We start from the raw sequence: 20,848 nt of genomic DNA on the forward strand, positions 1-20,848 counted from the left end.
GACATTTGGGCTGGATAATTCTTTGTTGTAGGAAGCCGTCTCAGGCATTGTAGGATGTTTACCCAGCATCTTTGTATATACCCACTAGATGTCAGTAAAACCCTGTAGTTGTGACAACCAAAATTGTCTATAGAAGTTGGCCAGATTCAACTTCTTTTTGCCCTGAGGGGCAGAATTCTCCTCTTCCCTATTATCTTTCCCCAACCTGAGCTGAAAATCACTGCTACAAGTAATGCCTATTTCTTAAAAATTAGTTTTCACAGTACAGCCTTCAAGAGATAGAAGGTGGACTTAGATAGGAGAAGAAATGTTGAATTCAGATGAATCAGTGTTGGAATTCAGGAAGAGGCCTGGGTGAAAGGATGGACATGAAGGGGAATGTCAAAGGCGGCATATTCCCTTGAGCATGGGACTCCAGTGGAGGTGTCTGTATCACATTTGGTCTGGCTGGGGACTCACACTGATGGTGGGTAATCTAAGCTGAGGTAGGATATAGCTAGAGGTCCTTAGTTCCAATGCAGTTTCACCTCTAGCAGCATCATGAGAATGGAGACCTGTGTTCTTTTGTTAAGATGCTATATAAGCCCAAGATCTAACCACCTCTTTGAGTTACTCCTCACTGAGTACTCCCATGTGTATGTAAGACACACATGTTTATAAAGTTTTGTTTGTTTTTCTCTTCTTATTCTTCTTAGTCTACCCCAATCAAGAACCCTAAGATGGGTCGAGGAAAAGAATTTTCCTTACATCACCATAGTATGTTTGGTATCTAGCACTGAAAACTATTTGTTGATCAAATGAATGAGTCATTTTACTTTATGTAAGTGAGGTGTTTTATTTGCTACAAATATACTTAACAAACTGTTATTTGTTACATAACATTCACAGAGACATGGTTTATGTCTCTCTTCCTTTCTCACACACGCAAAGGCACATATATTCTACTTCACTCTTTTTTGCATACAAGTAGTATTTTATCAGGCTTGAATGATTGTTCAAAAGTTACATGTTTCTGAAAGCAGCACGCGGAAATGATTAACGTAAAATCAAATGAAATGTCAAAGTGGTCCATATTGAAGTGCCTAAGGAGCGTGTCCCACAGGGTTCTCAAAGTCAGCAGCCAGCCTCAGGGCCCGCTCATAGTACTCCAGGGCTTTATTCATTTCTCCTTTCAATTTGTAGGTGAACCCAAGGATGCTCAAGCTTTCTATGTCTACTGCGTTTCTTTGAAGTTTCCTTAAAACCACTTTCTCCAAAGAACTGATACTTCTGTCTCTTACAGATGATGGCTTTTCTATTTTGATTGCTTTTAAATAATAGATAATTGCATCGACTTCAGATTTCCTTTGAAATTCCTGAAATCGACCATAGCGGAAATATATCTCTTGCATATTTTCTTCTTTAAGTGATTTCATGCAGAGCAGTTTTTGATAAGCGTCTTCAGCTTTTCTGTTGTTGCCTGCCTGTAAGTACATATCTGCTAGGTGTATATAAGCAATTTCAAATGTTGGCTTTTGTTCCACAGCAAATTCAAAATGAGATATGGCTAATTTTGTTATTCTGTCGATATTTTCTCTATCCCGTCCTCTAGGCTGCCAGCTTGCAGCTTTGTTTATTAGATATATTTGTGATCTGTAGCAAAGCCCTATCTGGTGATGCAGGAAGGCAGAGGAAGGTGTTGCCTGCAAAGCCATTTTTAAGAGCTGAAGAGCTTTATCTAAAGAGCCTTTTTTTCGGTAAAACTTGGCCGCATATCGAAAGACATAAGTCTGTGAAGACATGTTGGCCAGTGCTTCTTCAATGTACTTTTCTCCCTCAGCTTCTTGTCCTATCTCCTGAAGTTTCACGGCGAGGAGAGCCTTAATATATGCATCTTCTGGATTTAGCCTGGTGGCTCGTTTTAGGGGCTGCACACAAAATGCCTCACCAGCATGTGATGTTTTGTTAAAGGCATCCAGACGATAGACAACAATTGCATACCCAGTGCTGAATTCAGGGTTCTCAGGGTCCACTCTCAGAGCTTTCTCAAAGCAGGCTTTAGCCCGTTCATAATTCTTTCCTCCACATTTCAGCAAGGCCCATCCTTCCGCACAGTCCATCTCAGGGCATTCCATTGTGTAGCAGGAGGGGCTGGCAAACTTTTTGCAAGTGTTCTCCACCTTGTCCAGGTAAATCTGGGCGTCTGTCAGTCTGTCCATGTGGTAATACAGCCAGGCATAGTTGCCCCAGGTAACCAGCTTTATCGCGTCTGACTGGCCAGCATGTTCTGCCTGCATTAAGTCTTCAGCTTCTTTCAAGCTCTCCAAGGCTTCCTTATTCTGGCCATTCAGGTGTTTCACATAGGCCAGTAAGTTGTGTATTCCCACATTGAATTTTGTGTCTAGGAACTCAATTTCATCAAAGACCCTGTTTTCTAAATCAGACAGTTCAGTGTCTTCAATGTGCAACTTCCATGTAAAGTGACATCTCAACTGTTCCAGCCTAGCTCGGACCTGATCTTCATCAGCATTCATACTATGGAAATAAAAGCAGATTTTCTTTGTTAGGTGAGAAACAGCCAATGGAAAGAAGCCAGGTAAGCCAGGTAAGCCTTGCAAAGGACATACCTGCCTTACTTTTTTTTTTTTTTTTTTTTAGTGTTCTGTTACAGTTGACCCTTGAGCAACACAGGTTTGTACCGGCTGGGCCCAGTTACAGCTAGATTTGTTTCAATATAGTCAGCCCTTCCTATCAGGGGTTTCACGTACAGGCCCTATTTCCAAATATAGTCACATTGGAGGTTAGGGCTTCAAATATGGATTGGGGAGTGAGGGCACAATTCAGTCCATAACAATTGTCAAATGATTTTTGACACATGTGCCAAGACCATTTAATGGGGAAAGATCAGCATTTCAACAAATGTGTTGGGAACGCTGATTATCCACATGCAAAAGAATGAAATTGAACCCTTACTTTCTTTTTTGTATAGTCTATAAAGCAAGCATGTCAAACTCGTGGCTGGTGGGCTGCATGTCTCATTTATTTAAACGGCCCGCCGGCCAAGAGTTTAACATGCTTGCTTTACAGCCTATACAAAAAAAAAATTCAAAAGGGATCAAAGACCTAAATGTAAGACTTAAAACTATGAAAATCTTAGAAAAAAAAAATATAGGGAAAAAACTCCATGACATTGTATTTGGCAATGATTTCTTGGATAGGATACCAAAAGCAAAAATAGGTTAGCTGTATGTCATCAAAATTTAAAACTTTTGTGCATCAAGGGACATTCTCAATACTGTGAAAAGAAAACTCACAGAATAGGAAAATATATTTGCAAATCACGTATCTGATAAGGGATTAATAAACAGATTATGTACACAAGACTTACAATTCAACAACAAAAACAAACAACTGATTAAAAAATGGGAAAAGGATTAGAGTAGGCAATTTCTCCAAAGAAGATATACAAATGGCCAATAAACACACAAAAAGATGCTCAATATCAATCATTAGTGAAATGAAATCAAATAGTCATCCATTAGGATGACTATTATATTTTTAAAAATCCAGAAAATAACAAGTGTTGGTGAGGATGTGGAGAAATTAGAACCCTTGTGTATAGTGGATATGTAAAATGGGGCAGCTGCTGTGGAAAATGGTGATGATTGCTCAAAAAATTAAGCACACGATTTATCATATGATTCAGCAATTTCACTTCTGGGCATATACTCAAAATAAGTGAAAACAGGAACTGGAACAGATATTCGCATATTTGTCTTCATAGCAGCATTATTCACAATAGCCAAAAGGTGGAAGCAAAGCAAGTGTCCATCAAGGGATGAATGGACAATGGAATATTATTTCACCTTAAAAAGGAAAGACAGCCCTAGCCGGTTTGGTTTAGTGGATAGAGCATTGGCCTGCGGACTGAAGGGTCCCAAATTCGATTCCAGTCAAGGGCACATGTCCGGGTTGTGGGCTTGATCCCCAGTGGGAGGCATGCAAAGGCAGCCAATAAATGATTCTCTCTTATCATTTATGTTTCTATCTCTCTCTCCCTCTCCCTTCCTCTCTGAAATCAATTAAAACATATTTTTTTAAAAAAGGAAAGACAGGGACGAGGGTAAGTGCTGGGGAGTAGGAGAGGCCGGGGGGAGGTCAGTGGGAAGAAAAAAAAGAGACATATATACTACCATTTGTAATACCTTAAACCATAAAATAAAAAAAATAAAAAAAATAAAAAAGGAAAGACATTCTGATACATGCTATAACATGGATGAATCTTGAAGACATTATGCTAATTGAAATAAGCTGGTCACAAAAGACCACATATTGTATGTTTTCATTTATAGGAAATATCCACAACAGGCAAATCAATAGAGACAGAAAGCAGATTAATGGTTGCCAGGGCCTGGGTCAAAGGATGAGTGGGGAGTGACTGCTTAATGGCTATGGAGTTTCCTCTCAGAGTGATGAAAATTTTCTTTACGTACATACATATATATATGTATATATATATGTATATACATATATATACAAACACACATATATGTATATATATTTATATATTAGTTGATTAGGGAGAGGGAGAGAGAGAGAAACATCAATGATGAGAGAGAATCATTGATTGGCTGCATCCTGCATCCAAAGTATGTGCCCTTGACCAGAAGTGAAGCCGGGACCCTTCAGTCCACAGGCGGACACTCTATCCACTGAGCCAAACCAGATAAGGCATGAAAATTTTCTTGAAGTAGATACTGATGATAGTTGCACAACATTGCAAATGTACTAAATACCACAAAATTGTATACTCAAAATTAGTTAAAATGGTAGATTTTATCTTACATGTATTTTATCACAATAACAAAACCATATTACTAACCTGAACAGAAATTCTTCAAATTATGTATGTATATTTTTCTAGTACATGTTAAAAAACACACAAAAGCATTAACATGTAAAAGCTAATTAGTAGGCTGTCTGAACTTATCTCATAAACCCCCATTGGCACCCTTTGAGAAACATTGGTTTAAAGATTAAATAAGGTGTCATTGAATAGAGACTCTGATTCATGTCTCAGCTCTATCACTTACTACCTGTGTGATCTCAACATTTTAAAATATAAGATCCATTATTGCACAATCAGTATGAGTACCTGCCTCACGGTTTCTTTTGAGGGTGAAATGCAATAATTTACACAATAATTTTAGAAGCCAACTGGCATTTAATAAACATTTAGGAAGTGATGGCTACTTTTATAGTATAATAATAATAATAATAATCAGTGACATCCCACTCTTTCTGTGGACCAAAGGAGGGGTGGAAGATTGATCAGGGCCAGTAATTGTGCATTTTTTGGAACTTTTGCCCCTTCAAAATTTTACCCATTGGAGCACTGAGGGGAAATTTACAGATCAATATTGATTTATGTCTTCTTTTAATCTGCTGCTATCAGGGATTGTTTGAATCTTGATTCTGTTGGGACAATATAGAAATTCCCACATTCGGCCCTTTATTGAAAGAAGACATGGATGGGAAACCAAGATGGCGGCATAGGTAAGCACCTAAACTGCTGCCTCGCACAACAATTTCAAAACTACAACTAAAAGACAAAACATCTATCACCCAGAACCACGGGAAAGCTGGCTGAGTGGAAGTTCTACAACTAGAAGGAAAGAGCAAATAGCATTGAGGGGTGCACAAGCGCTGAAAAGCTGAGGTACGGAGACGGCGAATCGGGCTGGAGATGGGTGACTGAAAGCGCTGCTGTTTTCAACCCGAAGGAAGATAAGCTCCCGATTACTCCAAACTCGTTTCTGGGGAGACACGGGGGACCCAAACTCCTACGGGGAGAAGCTGGACTGTCTGCCGTGGGGTCGGAAAGTGAGGGAGGCTTACTTGCAGGGCTGCACGCAGCAACAATTGTTTATTGTGCTGGGGCGCGGGACTCGGGGACACGGTCGGAGCTGCAGAGCTGGCTTACTGGCAGCCATCGCTGTTTGCCACACCCTAGCCTAGTCACGCCCTGAGACCCCGCCCTGCACAATCTACAAACCCACCCAAGTTCCAAGCAGCGGCTTTAGCATATGAATGGCCTGCCCTATCGCAGCTTAACCTAGCAAACTTGCAGCCCGGGTCAGACAGCTCCAAAACCTCCAAACTCCAAGCAAAGAGGAGAAAACTGTAGTTCTCGCTGTAGCGCCTGCTGGGTGGCCTCAGACAGTAGCTGACCTGCACCCCATTGGAGATCCAGAAGCCAGTGTACCTAGTGGTCAGTGTCAGACACCAGATTTCAACTCCTCACATCCATAAGTGACACATTCAAGAGGCAGACTCAGTGAGCACCAAAGCCCCACTGAAACAAGTCCTGCCCCATAAGCGTGTCTCCAGCACAGCAGTTCTTCCATTATAGACACAGCGGGTCCTCACAACCAATTGGCCTGGAGGTCAATTCCTCCCCAGTGTACCAACAGCATTCAAGGCTTAACTACACCAAGACTTTGCACTCAGCCCACAAAGGGGTGTACCAAAGGCGTCCACCTCAGGTGATTGGGGAGGCTGAGCTACTGGGCCCTATAGGTCACCTACCACACAAAGCCACTCCATCAAAATAAGAAAGCAGCAAAATGCGAAGACAAAGAAACATGTCATGAATGAGAGAAATGGAGGAAAGCAAACTATTGGACGACATAGAGTTCAGAACCACATTTATAAGGTTACTCAAGAATCTTTTAAAAACCGCCGAGAAACTTGATGAGACCTCCAAGGAGCTTAGTGAGACCTTCAAGGACCTTAATGAGAATGCTAAAAAAATGGAAAAGGACCAGTCAGAAATTAAGCATACACTGTCTGAAATAAAGAATATACAGAAACTGCCGAAACCGGTTTGGCTCAGTGGATAGAGCGTCGGCCTGCGGACTGAAAGGTCCCGGGTTCGATTCCGGTCAAGGGATGTGTTGCGGGCACATCCTCAGTGGGAGGTGTGCAGGAGGCAGCTGATCGATGTTTCTCTCTCATCGATGTTTCTAGCTTTCTATCCCTCTACCTTCCTTTCTGTGAAATATCAATAAAATATATTAAAAAAAAAAAAAAGAATATACAGAAACTCCACTGTAGATCAACGTACCCCAAGAATCAAACCAAAGATCTGAAATATGAGGAAACAAAAAACACCCAACCAGAAAAACAAAAAGAAAAAATCCAAAAATATGAAGATAGTGTAAGGAGCCTCTGGGACAACTTTAAGCGTACCAACATCCAAATTTTTGGGGTGCCAGAAGAAGACAGAGAGCAAAATATTGAAAACCTATTAGAAGAAATAATGACAGAAAACTTTCCCTACCTGGTGAAAGAAATAGACTTACAAGTTCAGGAAGCACACAGAACCCCATACAAGAGGAATCCAAAGAGGACCACACCAAGACACATCATAATTAAAATGCCAAGGGCAAAAGACAAAGAGAGAATCTTGAAAGCAGCAAGAGAAAGACGGTTAGTTACCTACAAGGGAGCACACATACGACTGTCAGCTGATTTCTCGGCAGAAACTATGCAGGCCAGAAGGGAGTGGCAAGAAATATTCAAAGTGATGAACAGCAAGAATCTACAACCAAGATTACTCTACCCAGCAAAGCTATCATTCAGAGTTGAAGGTCAGATAAAGAGCTTCACAGACAAGAAAAAGCTAAAGGAGTTCATCACCACCAAACCAGGATTACATGAAATGCTGAAGGGTGTTCTTTAAGAAGTGGAAGAAGAAGAAAAAGGTAAAGATAAAAATTATGAACAACAAAATGACATCAAATACATACCTACCAACAAGTGAATCTAAAAATCAAGTGAATAAAAAATCTGAAGAACAGAATGGACTGGTGAATATAATAGAATCAGGGACATAGAAAGTGAGTGGACTGACAATTCTCAGGGGGGAGGGGGTGTGAGGGGTGCGGGAAGAGACTGGACAAAAATCTTACACCTATGGATGAAGATAGTGGCGGGGGGTAAGGGCATGGGGTGGGGTGGGGAATCAGGTGGAGGGGAGCTAGGGGGGAAAAAAGAGGAACACCTGTAATAATCTGAACAATAAAGATTTATTTAAAAAAAAAAAAAGACATGGATGTACCCCAGTGCAGAACTCCAGCCAAGCCCCGGGACAGGAGGCTATCAAGGATCTACAGAGCACCTGGCTTCCCCAGGAGGGAGGTAATCTGCTGATCTTAAATCCAGTTGAACTGAAGTTCAGCAGTGCTGATGGTGAGACCAGAAGCCTGCCGAGGAAGCCCTTGTCTTCTAGGCAGGGAGCTGCTCCCACCACATCCCCACAGTATTTCCCTCAAGACATCTGAGAGACCTCAGGACTGCAGCTCACACAGCTGTGTGGGTCCTGCATTTCTTCCACAGGAGGGAGCCGGCTAAAAGCAATCTCTCTATCCAGACCAACTGTCCATTCCCTCCCTATGTCAGACAGAAGTGAGTTTGGTGGAAAATAGTTTCAGAGATTGGGATCATCTTCCCCCTGTAAAATTCCCTTCCTGTTTCCCTCCTCTTCTTTGGACTTTTTAACATGAGGTAAGTTTCCTCAGGGTGATGCTAACAAAAAAGAAAATGCCTGAATTAATAAAACAATTTATCTATGTGTATGAATATACACACACGCTCACACACTCAGTCCACAAGCAGATGCTCAAACAGAAGAGTGAGGAGTCGACATCATTGAAACTAAGTCTGTCGAGATAGTAATGGTTAACATTTTCCCCAAAAACCTCAGGCAAAAAGGGAGAGAAGCAGAGAAATCCTTACCTCATGGTTGCTAAGAATTTAGGCAGCAATTTGCAGTGTTTTGGTTACTGGATGGGCTCCACTGAGATCGGACCAGCCTGTCTTGTAGACTTTCAGGTAAGTTTCAGCCCCAGGGCAGGGCTATATAAGGGAGGTAAACAGCTGACTAATAAGGTAAACTGTGGGCGTGTTGTTGAAGAATAACTTGAAAACCAAGGAGAAAACTGAAACTGGAAAGTGAAACTGAAGCAGAGATCCTGCCAGTGAAAATGAAACTGAAACTGTAAGTGCTTCCTTTGTTTTGCTTTGAAAAGGGATTGAGGTGAAGATGGTGAAGAACAGATTCAGTGATGTGCGAATTCCTCTCTGAGTAAGAACAGATTCAGTGATATGCGAATTCCTCTCTGAGTCTTTACCGGGCCTTTTAGAAACCTGGGAGTCAGGAGATGCCAATTATGTCAAGTCCACTGAATCTGGAGCCAGGGACATCTATGACAATTGGCCGTGTGAACTTGTCAAGGACATGCCCCACACCTGTGCTTGTTTGATCATCTGGAAACAGAAATGGCTCATTTTATGGTATACACTTCTGCAAATCTCTAAACTGGAGTTATATGTATATATCTATATCTATATATCTATATCTATATCTATATCTATATCTATATCTATATCTCTATTTCAGAGAGGAAGGGGAGAGAGAGAGAGATAGAAACATGAAGGATGAGAGAGAATCATCTGTCGACTGCACCCACCCTACTCGGGATGGAGCCCACAACCCAGGCATGTGCCCTGACTGGGAATCGAACCATGACCTCCTGGTTCATAGGTTGATGCTCAACCACTGAGTCACACCGGCTGGCCGGGCTAAACTGGAGTCTTAACCCAACTTTGCTCCTATTTTCTGAGAGCTTGTATCTTACGAATTATTCTATGCCTTTGCATACCCTTCTGGAGAATGGTCAGTGACTATACGAGGCCTATGACATCTTCCTTATACACAGGAACAGGGAAAATGTATGTACTATGATCTTGAGACTTTAAACAAAACAAGTTAATGTTGACCTGGCCTGTTTTGCTCAGTGGTTAGAGTGTCAGCCTGTAGACTGAAGTGTCATGGGTTCAATTCCCAGTTAACTACATGTACCTGGGTGGCAAGTTTGATTCCCTGCCTGCAGCGTGTAGGAGGTAACCAATCAAGCTGTCTCCCTCATATAGGTCTTTCTCTCTCTCTCTGTCTGTCTCTCTCTCTCACTCTCTCTCCTCCTTCTCCTCCTCCTCCTCCCTCCCTTTCTTTCCAAAAATCAATGGGAAAAATATTCTTCAGTGAGGATTAACAACAACAAAAATATTGTTAATGCTGAATGACAGTATTTTCTTATTTTTAATGCTATGGTAATTACCTAATGTATTCTTATTCACCAGACATGATTGTCACACCTATGCAAGAGCATTGTCCAGTCCCTTGGTGCCATGGCATTCAGGCTTGGCCTAGTCCACCTGGCCCATGTCATCTTCTGTACTTGTGCTGTGTGTGGAAAGAGGTGGAGGAAAATAGGGAGGCTGGGATCCTGGGTACAGATTAGTCTCCTATTACTGGTGTCTGCCAATCTCCCATTTCTCCCGATTTTTCTTTGGAAATTTCTCCACTTTCCTGATGATAGATCCTCCCTTCCCCCAACTGGTGGGTGGAGTATGACCTAACCTGCGTCTGCAGCCGGTACATTCCCAAGACATTGAACCACCAATCAGCACGTGCGGAGTGCCCTGGGCCCCACCCCTTCCCGTTCCTCCCCTCAAAAGGTATGTTCACCTCTGCACGTGTTGCTGTTCTCTCCCCCTGCGAAACAGCCCAGCTGGATTCTCCTCTAATCCTGGTTTTTCTACCCTCCTTCATAATGAATCTCGCTTGTTAGTGCGGAATAAACTTCCTCTTTTAACTTGCCTGGGTCTCCGACTCCGTTTCCTGCACCTCGAACCTCACACCTGATACGTGGAGAAAAGTGGTGATTCCCTGGCAGATTTGCAAAGCAAACTTATCTCTAACCACAGTTAATTTAACCATGGGGGGAGTGTTTACTGAGAGGAGACAATTGGACTGGCTTCACTGGAAAGCTGACACTGGGAAGTGTTGAGATATCTCTCATCCACAGCTTCACCATTAAGACCATATGCTGAGACTTATGAGGTTTCCAGGTGAGTTCCGAGTTGTATGAAAACCGATTACCAATGACTGGACCTGGGCGAAATTGAAGGGTGTATCTACTGCTGCAAAAACCCAGTAACTGGCCAGGGATAGAACCAGATCTGCCTCATACTCTAAAGGAGAACTTCAGCCCATTGTTGCTCATCATGGAGGTTGCTGGCTGGATTCTGGATGACTGCACAGTAAAGGAAGAATTGAGGGAGGCAGCTCCACTTTTAGTTAGCCTCCTATATATGGAAGGAATCTCCTATAATATAAATATCTATACTAATAAAAGGGTAATATGCTAATTAGGGCGGATGTCTTCCGGACATCCATCTGGACAAAGCCACAGCAGCTGTGAGGCCCGGGGCTTAGGCTCACGGACAGCAGCGGCAGCAGCAGCAAGGTGATGGGGGTGGTGCCTTCTCTGATCAGCCCGATCACCTCCTGCAGAGGGAGACCAGACTGTGGCTTAGGCCCGCTCCCTGTGGGGAGCGGGCATAAGCCATCAGTAGGACATCCCCTGAGGGCTCCCAGACTGTGAGAGGGGGCAGGCCGGGCTGAGGGACCCCACCCTCCAGTGCACAAATTTTCATGCACCGGGCCTCTAGTATAATATAATATAGATCCACTCCTAATTAAGTGCCCAGGATACTATTACTTTGGGTTTCAGCTTGAAAGAAATAAATAATCCACCTGGTTCAGGAATGAAGGAAATAAGCCAAATACCAAGAGAATCTCTTAATCTCGGATCACTTGGGCAGGAAGTAAAAGCAAAGTGCTGTAATTTGGCATAGAGAGCCCTCTATTGCTCCAGCCTGGATACCCCCATTCTGAGTCAAATTCTAAACTTAACTTTAACTATAGTTCATAGCACTTGAGTTTAAACATTAGCATCTACCTGGCACATAGAAGCATCCAAATAAGAGATGATGATGATGATAATGGTGGTGATTTTAAGTCATCAAGTTAAAGTAATGCTTTCTTCTTTTTTTAAAAAAAAAAAACTACCCGAAAAAAAATTCAGGCTTGAAGATGGCGGCGTAGGTAAACACCTAAACTGCTGCCTCGCACAACAATTTCAAAACTACAACTAAAAGACAAAACGTCTATCACCCAGAACCATGGGAAAGCTGGCTGAGTGGAAGTTCTACAACTAGAAGGAAAGAGAAAAGAGCATTGAGACGTGCACAAGCGCTGAAAAGCTGAGGTACGGAGGCACGTGAATCGGGCTGGTGGCAGGCGACTGTGAGCGCTGCTTTTTTCAACCCGAAGGGAGACAAGCTCCTGATTACTCCGAACTCCAGTTTCTGGGGAGACGTGGGGGACCCAAACTCCTACAGGGAAAAGCTGGACTGTCTGCCATCGGGTCAGAAAGTGAGGGGGGCTTGCTTGCAGAGCTGCGTGCAGGAATAATAGTTTACTGCGCTGGGGCACGGGACGCGGGGACGCGGTTGGAGACACAGAGCCGGCTTACTGGCAGCCATCACTGTTTGCCACGCCCTAGCCTAGTGACACCCTGAGACCCCACCCTGCACAATCTACAAACCCACCCAAGCTCCAAGCAGCGGCTTTAGCATATGAATGACCTGCCCTATCACAGCTTAACCTAGCAAACTTGCAGCCTGGGTCAGACAGCTCCAAAACCTCCAAACCCCAAGCAAAGAGGAGAAAAACTGTAGTTCTCGCTGTAGCTCCTGCTGGGTGGCCTCAGACAGTAGCTGACCTGCACCCCATTGGAGATCCAGAAGCCAGTGTACCTAGTGGTCAGTGTGAGACACCAGATTACAACTCCTCACATCCATAAGTGACACATTCAAGAGGCAGACTCAGTGAGCACCAAAGCCCCACTGAAACAAGTCCTGCACCATAAGTGTGTCTCCAGCGCAGCAGTTCTTCCGTAATAGACACAAAGGGTCCTCACAGCCAGTTGGCCTGGAGGTCAATTCCTCCCCAGTGTACCAACAGCAATCAAGGCTTAACTACACCAAGACTTTGCACTCAGCCCACAAAGGGGTATACCAAAGGCGTCCACCTCAGGTGATTGGGGAGGCTGAGCTACTGGGCCCTATAGGTCACCTACCACACAAAGCCACTCCATCAACACAGGGAAGCAGCAAAATGCGAAGACAAAGAAACATGTCACGAATGAGAGAAATGGAGGAAAGCAAACTACTGGACGACATAGAGTTCAGAACCACATTTATAAGGTTACTCAAGAATCTTCTAAAAACCGCCGAGAAACTTGATGAGACCTCCGAGGAGCTTAGTGAGACCTTCAAGGACCTTAATGAGAATGCTAAAAAAATGGAAAAGGACCAGTCAGAAATTAAGCATACACTGTCTAAAATAAAGAATATACAGAAACTCAACTGTAGATCAACATACCCCAAGAATCAAACCAAAGATCTGAAATATGAGAGAACAAAAAACACCCAACCAGAAAAAAAAAAAAAGAATCCAAAAATATGAAGATAGTATAAGGAGCCTCTGGGACAACTTTAAGTGTACCAACATCTGAATTTTTGGGGTGCCAGAAGAAGACAGAGAGCAAAATATTGAAAATCTATTAGAAGAAATAATGACAGAAAACTTTCCCTACCTGGTAAAAGAAATAGACTTACAAGTTCAGGAAGCACACAGAACCCCATACAAGAGGAATCCAAAGAGGACCACACCAAGACACATCATAATTAAAATGCCAAGAGCAAAAGACAAAGAATATTAAAAGCAGCAAGAGAAAAACAGTTAGTTACTTAAAAGGGAGCACCCATACGATTGTCAGCTGATTTCTCAACAGAAACTATGCAGGCCAGAAGGGAGTGGCAAGAAATATTCAAAGTGATGAACAGCAAGAACCTACAAGCAAGATTACTCTACCCAGCAAAGCTATCATTCAGAGTTGAAGGTCAGATAAAGAGCTTCACAGATAAGAAAAAGCTAAAGGAGTTCATCACCACCAAACCAGGATTACATGAAATGCTGAAGGGTATTCTTTAATAAGAGGAAGAATGCCAAAACCGGTTTGGCTCAGTGGATAGAGCGTCGGCCTGCGGACTGAAGGGTCCCGGCTTCGATTCCAGTCAAGGGCACGTACATTGGTTGCGGCCACATCCCCAATGGGAGGTGTGCAGGAGGCAGCTGATCGATGTTTCTCTCTCATTGATGTTTCTAGCTCTCTATCCCCCTCCCTTCCTCTCTGTAAAATATCAATAAAATATATTTAAAAAAAAAAAAAGAAGAGGAAGAAGAAGAAAAAGGTAAAGATAAAAATTATGAACAACAAAATGACATCAAATACATAGCTACCAACAAGTGAATCTAAACATCAAGTGAATAAAAAATCTGAAGAACAGAATGGACTGGTGAATATAATAGAATCAGGGACATAGAAAGGGAGTGGACTGACAATTCTCAGGCGGAAGGGGGTGTGAGGGGTGCGGGAAGAGATTGGACAAAAATCTTACACCTATGGATGAAGACAGTGGCGCGGGGTAAGGTAATGGGATGGGGTGGGGAATCAGGTAGAGTGGAGCTATGGGGGGAAAAAAGAGGAACACCTGTAATAATCTGAACAATAAAGATTTATTTTTTAAAAAAACTACTCATACTTTGTCGCTTAAAATAATAAACAGAAGAGGGACAGCTGCAAGAATATTTTCCTCTTAGAAACACTTAACTGGACACACTGCCGGATCTAAAAGGTTTCTGCTCATTCCCTCCTGCCTAGTTCATTTCTCATCTCAGCCCTCTCCAAATCTAAAAGCTTCCACTGGGATGTTGTGACTGGACATAAAGGGTTCATTTCTTGGTGAGCATAGCCCAGTGAACCTCAACCAAGAAGGTACCTGAGCAAAGGGAGTATTACTCGCAACAAGCAAGGAGAGCACTGGGGACATCTCCCACAGCAGTGTCTCCCCGAATGGACAGGGGAATTACCTTTTCTGGGATTAGTTATGCCTATTCATCAAAAAGGGGACAGGCCATTACAGGTAGAGGCTGGCTCATTCTAGCACAGGTGCAGTCTTGTGATCAGCCTTTCAGGGCACAGCCTCATTCTGCAAGACTGCTCAACAAAGATGGTTAGTTCACAACTCAGCAACCCTTTTGCCTCGATTCTGCTTACCACATCCTGACCTAGTCAGAAAGATGTGCACCAATAAAAATTTCTGAACAAATAAGACAGGTTTCTCCATGTATTCTGATAAAGGTTCAGGCTATAAGAAAGTAATAAATAAGTGAATTAGAAACTATCTCCTTTTGGGGAACAAGGTGTATTTGGAATTCTTTGGGAGAAAAGCAGTTGGGTTTGTAATTAGATAGAAGGCAAAGAGGCAGACAAAATGTTTCTTTTGTCTTTGCTTTGAACTGGCGGTGGGTCTTGGTTCCATGGGGTTCTGGCTCGGGCTGGTTAGGTATTCAGAATCGTGCCTCCCATGAATGATGCAAGACAGACTTGTATTAAAGAGAGAGAAAAAGACAAGGAAGAACGTGTGTGTGTGTGTGTGTGTGTGTGTGTGTGTGTGTGTGTGTGTGTGTGTTAACAGAAAAGTAAACAAGAACTAGAGAAAAGGAAACATTTAGAAAATGAAATTTCAGCATTGGGCTGATTCCATTCCCAACAGTCTAGCTAGGATCCGCTCCCTGAATGACTGACCAGTAATGACCAGTAATGATAAGCCACTTCACCTCTATGAGCCTCACTTTCCATATCTGATAAATAACTGATTTGGAATAGCTTATTGGATCCCAACCCCCTACTGCACAGAATTATCTAGGGAGGTTTTAAGAGTAATGCTAGCCCTAGGTGGTTTGGCTCAGTGGATAGAGCATCAGCCTGCGGACTGAAGGGTCCCAGATTCAATTCCGGGCAGGGGCACATGCTGGGATTGCAGGCTTGATCTCCAGTGAGGGGCGTGCAGGAAGCAGCCAATCAATGATTCTCTCTCATCATTGATGTTTCCATCTCTCTCTCCCCCTCGCCCTTCCTCTCTGAAATAAATAAAAAATATATATTTAAAAAAATAGTAATGCTAACTAGGCCTCATCCCAGACCAAATGAATTCATCTCTGGGAAGGGGCCCCCAACTTCAATATTAAAGATAAATCCTCAGGTGATTTTGAAGTACCCCAGGGCTAGAACCAGGGCCGTGATGATCCCTGGTGTCTATTGTGTGACTGAAATTCCCCGACACATTTTAGAAAAGGTACTGAACAGTTTATTTGGGGTGAAAAAAATAAATCCAGATTTTCTCCTCGCCAAGGATGTAGAAAAATTTAATAGAGCTCCAATGTTTGAAACAATTTCTAGTGCCTTTATTATGTTTTTTTCTTCCTTGTTTCTACTTCTTTCCCTTCCTTTCTCTCATCTGTATCTGATCCAAGAGATAGTTTTTGCTTATTAAAGTTTAAATGGATAACAAGTAAGCAATCAATGATAAAAATTAGAAGAAAAAAACCCTCCTGGCTATCTACTTGTATTGTTTAGAAATTCAAATTCAAAGAGACAAAAACCCCATCAAAAATTTTAAAGGAGCCCTGACCGGTTTGGCTCAGTGGATAGAGCGTCGGTCTGCGGACTCAAGGGTCCCGGTTTCGATTCCGGTCAAGGGCGTGTACCTTGGTTGCGGGCACGTGCCTAGTGGGGAGTGTGCAGTAGGCAGGTGATCGATTGTTTCTCTCTCATCAATGTTTCTGACTCTCTATCCCTCTCCTTTCCTCTCTGTAAAAAAATCAATAAAATATATTTTAAAAAAAATTATTTTAAGGAAAATACATTTTCAGGATTGAGAAGAAAGACCTAGCTGTTGAGTGGGTATTGAACATGCTGAAATTACTAGATGGAATTTGAATATCAAACTTTTTTTTACAGACTGTTGGTTTGGGTGGATCCTTGGGAAAATCATTAGTGTATTGTTTTTTAATTTCTTCCTAGCAACATGAGAAAAAGGGAAATAAAAAGTGAAACATGACAACTGATTAAAATCTGCATGGGAAACTGAAACTTAAGTAGTTGGTATGACTCCTCAAGTTTCAGAATAAACACTTATTTTCAAGGACTATTCTAGGAGATGGATATAAATCAGAGTTCCTTGCCCTTGGTACCATTGGCATTTGTGTTGGATAATTCTGTTGTAGGAAGCTATCCCATGTATTTGTAGGATATTTACCCAGCATCACTGTGTATATCCACTTGATGTCAACAGCACCCTATAGTTGTGACAGTCAAAAGTGTCTTTAGGCCTGGCCGGCATGGCTCAGTGGTTGAGTGTCAACCTATGAACCAGGAGGTCATGGTTCCATTCCTAGTCAGGGCACATGCCCGGGTTGCAATACCCAGTAGGTGGCGTGTAGAAGGCAGCCGATCAATGACTCACTCTCATCATTGATGTTTCTTTCTCTCTCCCTCTCTCATCTGCTCTGAAATCAATAAAAATATATTGGAAAAAGTAAAAAATATATATATGTATATATATATACACACACACACACACACACACACACACACATATATATAGTCTTTAGCCTGGCCGGTGTGGCTCAGTGGTTGAGTGTTGACTTATAAACCAGGAGGTCAGGGTTCAATTCCCAGTCAGGGCACATGCCTGGGTTGTGGGCTCGATCCCCGGGACGGGGCATGCAAGAGGCAATCAATCAATGATTCTTTCTCATCATTGATGTTTCTCTTTCCCTTCCTCGAACTCTGAAACCAATAAAAATATATTTTTTAAAAAAGTGTCTTTAGATATTGCCAAATGCAACTTGTTTTTGCCCCGAGGGGCAGAATCCTCCTCTTCTTTCTTACCTCCTCAACCCTAGTTAAAAATCACTGCTACAAATAATACTCGCATATACAGGGTATCCCAACAAAATGTATACACACTTTGAATGATTATAAAGTCAGTGTTTATTAACATACAGTTCATTTTCAAAATTTAAAAGGATCTACAGAAATGATTTTTTTGTTTTTTTGTTAGTGCCTGTTTTCAAACTGATGACTGTTCTGGTACAGGCACTGCTGATAACGTATGAGCAAGGGAATCATATGCATGAAGAACCATTCATTTAGAATTTGGGAGCCCTCAATTTGTAAACAGTAACCAGTTTTGTACCATAAACTTCATCTTTTATGTGTCCCCATAAAAAACATCTAGTGGCACTTTAGGATAAATTTTTTTTGTTCAAAGCTTTGTCTAGCTTCACCCATTATTTCAAATCAGTGAAACCTGAAAAGGAGTGAAAATTAAGTGGGTTATCAACTATTAACGTGTGTATACATTTTGGGGGGCACCCTGTATATACCTATTTTTTTTTATTAGTTTTCACATCACAGCCAGTATGAGATAACAAATGGAGTTCAAGTAGGAGAGGAAAAGTTGAATAAAGATAAAGAGAAATTGGGGATGTCAAGCCAATGCCAAGTTCATGCTAGCTTTCAAGGCTTTGAAGGACAGGATAATGGTCTTGCTGGGGGCCAACGTTGCAGGTTATATATTGAAACCCTTTGTAATTTGACACATTGAGAACTCTGGGGCCTTCAGGGTATCAATCAGCACACCTGCCAGTGTTCTACAGGAGCAATAAGAAGTCATGGATGACCCAGCTCCTCTTCCAAGATGCCCTCCTGAATTGCTCTGCCGGCTAAGTAGAGAAGTACTGTTTGGAGAATAACAGGCTTTTTGAGATTTTGCTTGTTGTTGATAATGCTCTTAAACATCCCCCTTTGCTGGTGACCTTCATCCAATATCAAAGTGGTATTTCTGTTTTCAAACACCATTTCTTTGAGCCAACCAATGAATTAAGGAGTTATAGCAGTTTTTAAGGCCTACTACTTCAGGAGGAACTTTGTGCAAGCTATTGCTGCCACTGAGGAAGACACTGATACAATTCTGGAAGAATTAAAACATCTATGCCCACTTCAAGAGTTCTGCTTGGGCTTGGGATGAGGTCACCAAGGAGTATGATTGCCATCTGAAGAAGATACTCAAAAAGTTCATCTATTACTTCAATGGATTTGCCTATGATGAACTTGCGAAAATCAACAAGGCTATGGTTGAGATGGAAAACAACTTGGATGAGAAGGACATTGAGGTGGTTGCTGAACAATGGACTGAGGAGTTGTTGGAACTGGAAGAGGAACACAGAGCTGAAGAAGAAGCAAGAGTAAAGGAAACTGCAGGAGAAGAGAAGAACCCCCCAAGGAAATTTACAATGCAGGGTTGAGCAGAAGCTTTTGCAAACTTGCAACAAGTTCCTAAAAGAGTTTGAAAACATAGACCCCCACACGAAAAGGTTTTTATTGTACAGAGGGATGTTCATGGTGCATTATCAGCTTATAAGCAAATCTGTGGTGAAAAGGAAAGAAAAAACTAAGCAAACCTCCATGAGAACATATTTCTGAAAAGAATGCCATCTCCTCAGGAAGAGCCTCAGGCAGTTTTGGGGGGAGGTATTCCAGAAGAAAGCAATGTCATCATCTGAGATGACAGCTACTTGCTTGCTCTTGTCCCTGAAGACCTTCCAGTGGGACAAGACGTGGAGGAGGAAGACAGTGATATTCATGATCATGACCCTGTGTAGTCCTAGGCGAATGTGTGTCTTAGTTTTTAACAAAAAGTTTAAGTAGTAAAAATAATAATAATAGCAAAAGCTGATAGAATTAGGATATAAAGAACGATTATTTTTGTATAGTGTTTGAGTTTTAAGCAAAGTCTTCTTAGAAGAGTTAAAAAGTAAAAGTTTATACAATTAAATAAAAAAGGTGGCAGTAAGCTAAGGTTAATTTATTATTGAAAAAAATTTTTTCAAATAGAGTCGTCTTAAGTGTATGGTGTTTATAAAGTCTACAGTATAATACAGTAATGTCCTAAACCTTTACATTTGTTCACTACTCACTGACGCACCCAGAAAACTTCCAGTCCTGCAAACTCCATTCATGGCAAGGGCCTTATACAGATGTACAATTATTTTAATCCTTTTTCCTGTATTTTTACTGCATCCTTTTCATATTTAGATATGTTTAGATACCCAAATACTTACCACTGAGTTACAGCTGCTACAGTATTCAGTACAGAATCATGCTGTGCAGGTTTGTAGCTGAGGAGCCATGGGCTGTACCATATAGCGTAGGGGTGTGGTAAGCTATACCAGCTAGGTTTGTGTAAGTGCACTCTACTGTTTGCACAGTGATGATACCCGCTCAACCAGGCATGTCTCAGAACTATCCCCGTTGTTAAGCAGCATATGACTGACTTGTTTTACTGTCTGTCTCTCTCACTGGATTGTTAGTTGCATGAGGTTTGGAGAAAATGTCTGCTTTGTTCATTGAAGAGAAGCAGCATATGCTACTCCAAAGTATGCCACGTTGGCTTGAGGATTATTTTGAGCTGAAGGCAACTGAGGAGACACAGATACAGGTATTCCTGCTTTTCGAAATTTCACTTTATGCCACTTGGCTTTCATGACAGACATCCATTAGCACCTGTTTTTGCTAATTGAAAGTTTCAAAGAGGGTTTTTGCTTTTATGAAAAGAGGCAACAACAAAATAGTGTACTTCGCTTCTTTTGCACGGAGCCTTTATAGCGGCAGTGCACTACCCCAGCCTCGAGCCTCCTTCCCGGGAGGTACACTCAGCATCCCAGCATCTCCCCATCTCAGCAGTGGCTCTGAGCTGCCTGTGAGCATCTGTGCTCTATCTCCATTCCATTAGCAAAATGCCTCCTAAGGGGATTGCTTCTTCGCTTTACGCTCTTTTGGCTTATGAAAGAGTTCATGGAAATGCTTTACTCTTCCATGGGGGCAGGGGCTGTAAAGAACACTTCTGCCATCTCCCTATCTGCCTAAAAAGCAGGACATAATTTCCTAAAGTTGTTTCCCTCCCCTCTATCCAGAGAGAAGGTGAC

General features: G+C 42.1%; 1 protein-coding gene across 2 annotated transcripts in view; it reads right to left on the bottom strand.

Annotated features, from left to right (window-relative positions):
* Positions 1-814: 814 nt before the first annotated feature.
* The window catches only part of LOC308257908 (interferon-induced protein with tetratricopeptide repeats 1-like), a 41,132-nt gene continuing 21,098 nt past the window's right edge, over positions 815-20,848 (bottom strand). The window contains exons 1-2 of one of the 2 annotated variants that reach the window (XM_080688053.1): positions 8,779-8,876; positions 815-2,514 (exon numbers count right to left, since the gene is read on the bottom strand). In XM_080688053.1, coding sequence (XP_080544179.1) covers positions 1,083-2,514; positions 8,779-8,783 — 1,437 coding nt within the window. In that variant the 5' untranslated portion in view covers positions 8,784-8,876 and the 3' untranslated portion in view covers positions 815-1,082. Of the gene's footprint in view, positions 2,515-8,778; positions 8,877-20,848 lie in introns of those variants that run through there. The other variant, XM_080688052.1, reaches the window with a different exon arrangement.

Source organism: Plecotus auritus (assembly GCF_963455305.1).
Source record: "Plecotus auritus genome assembly, chromosome: 9".
Taxonomy (NCBI): domain Eukaryota; kingdom Metazoa; phylum Chordata; class Mammalia; order Chiroptera; family Vespertilionidae; genus Plecotus; species Plecotus auritus.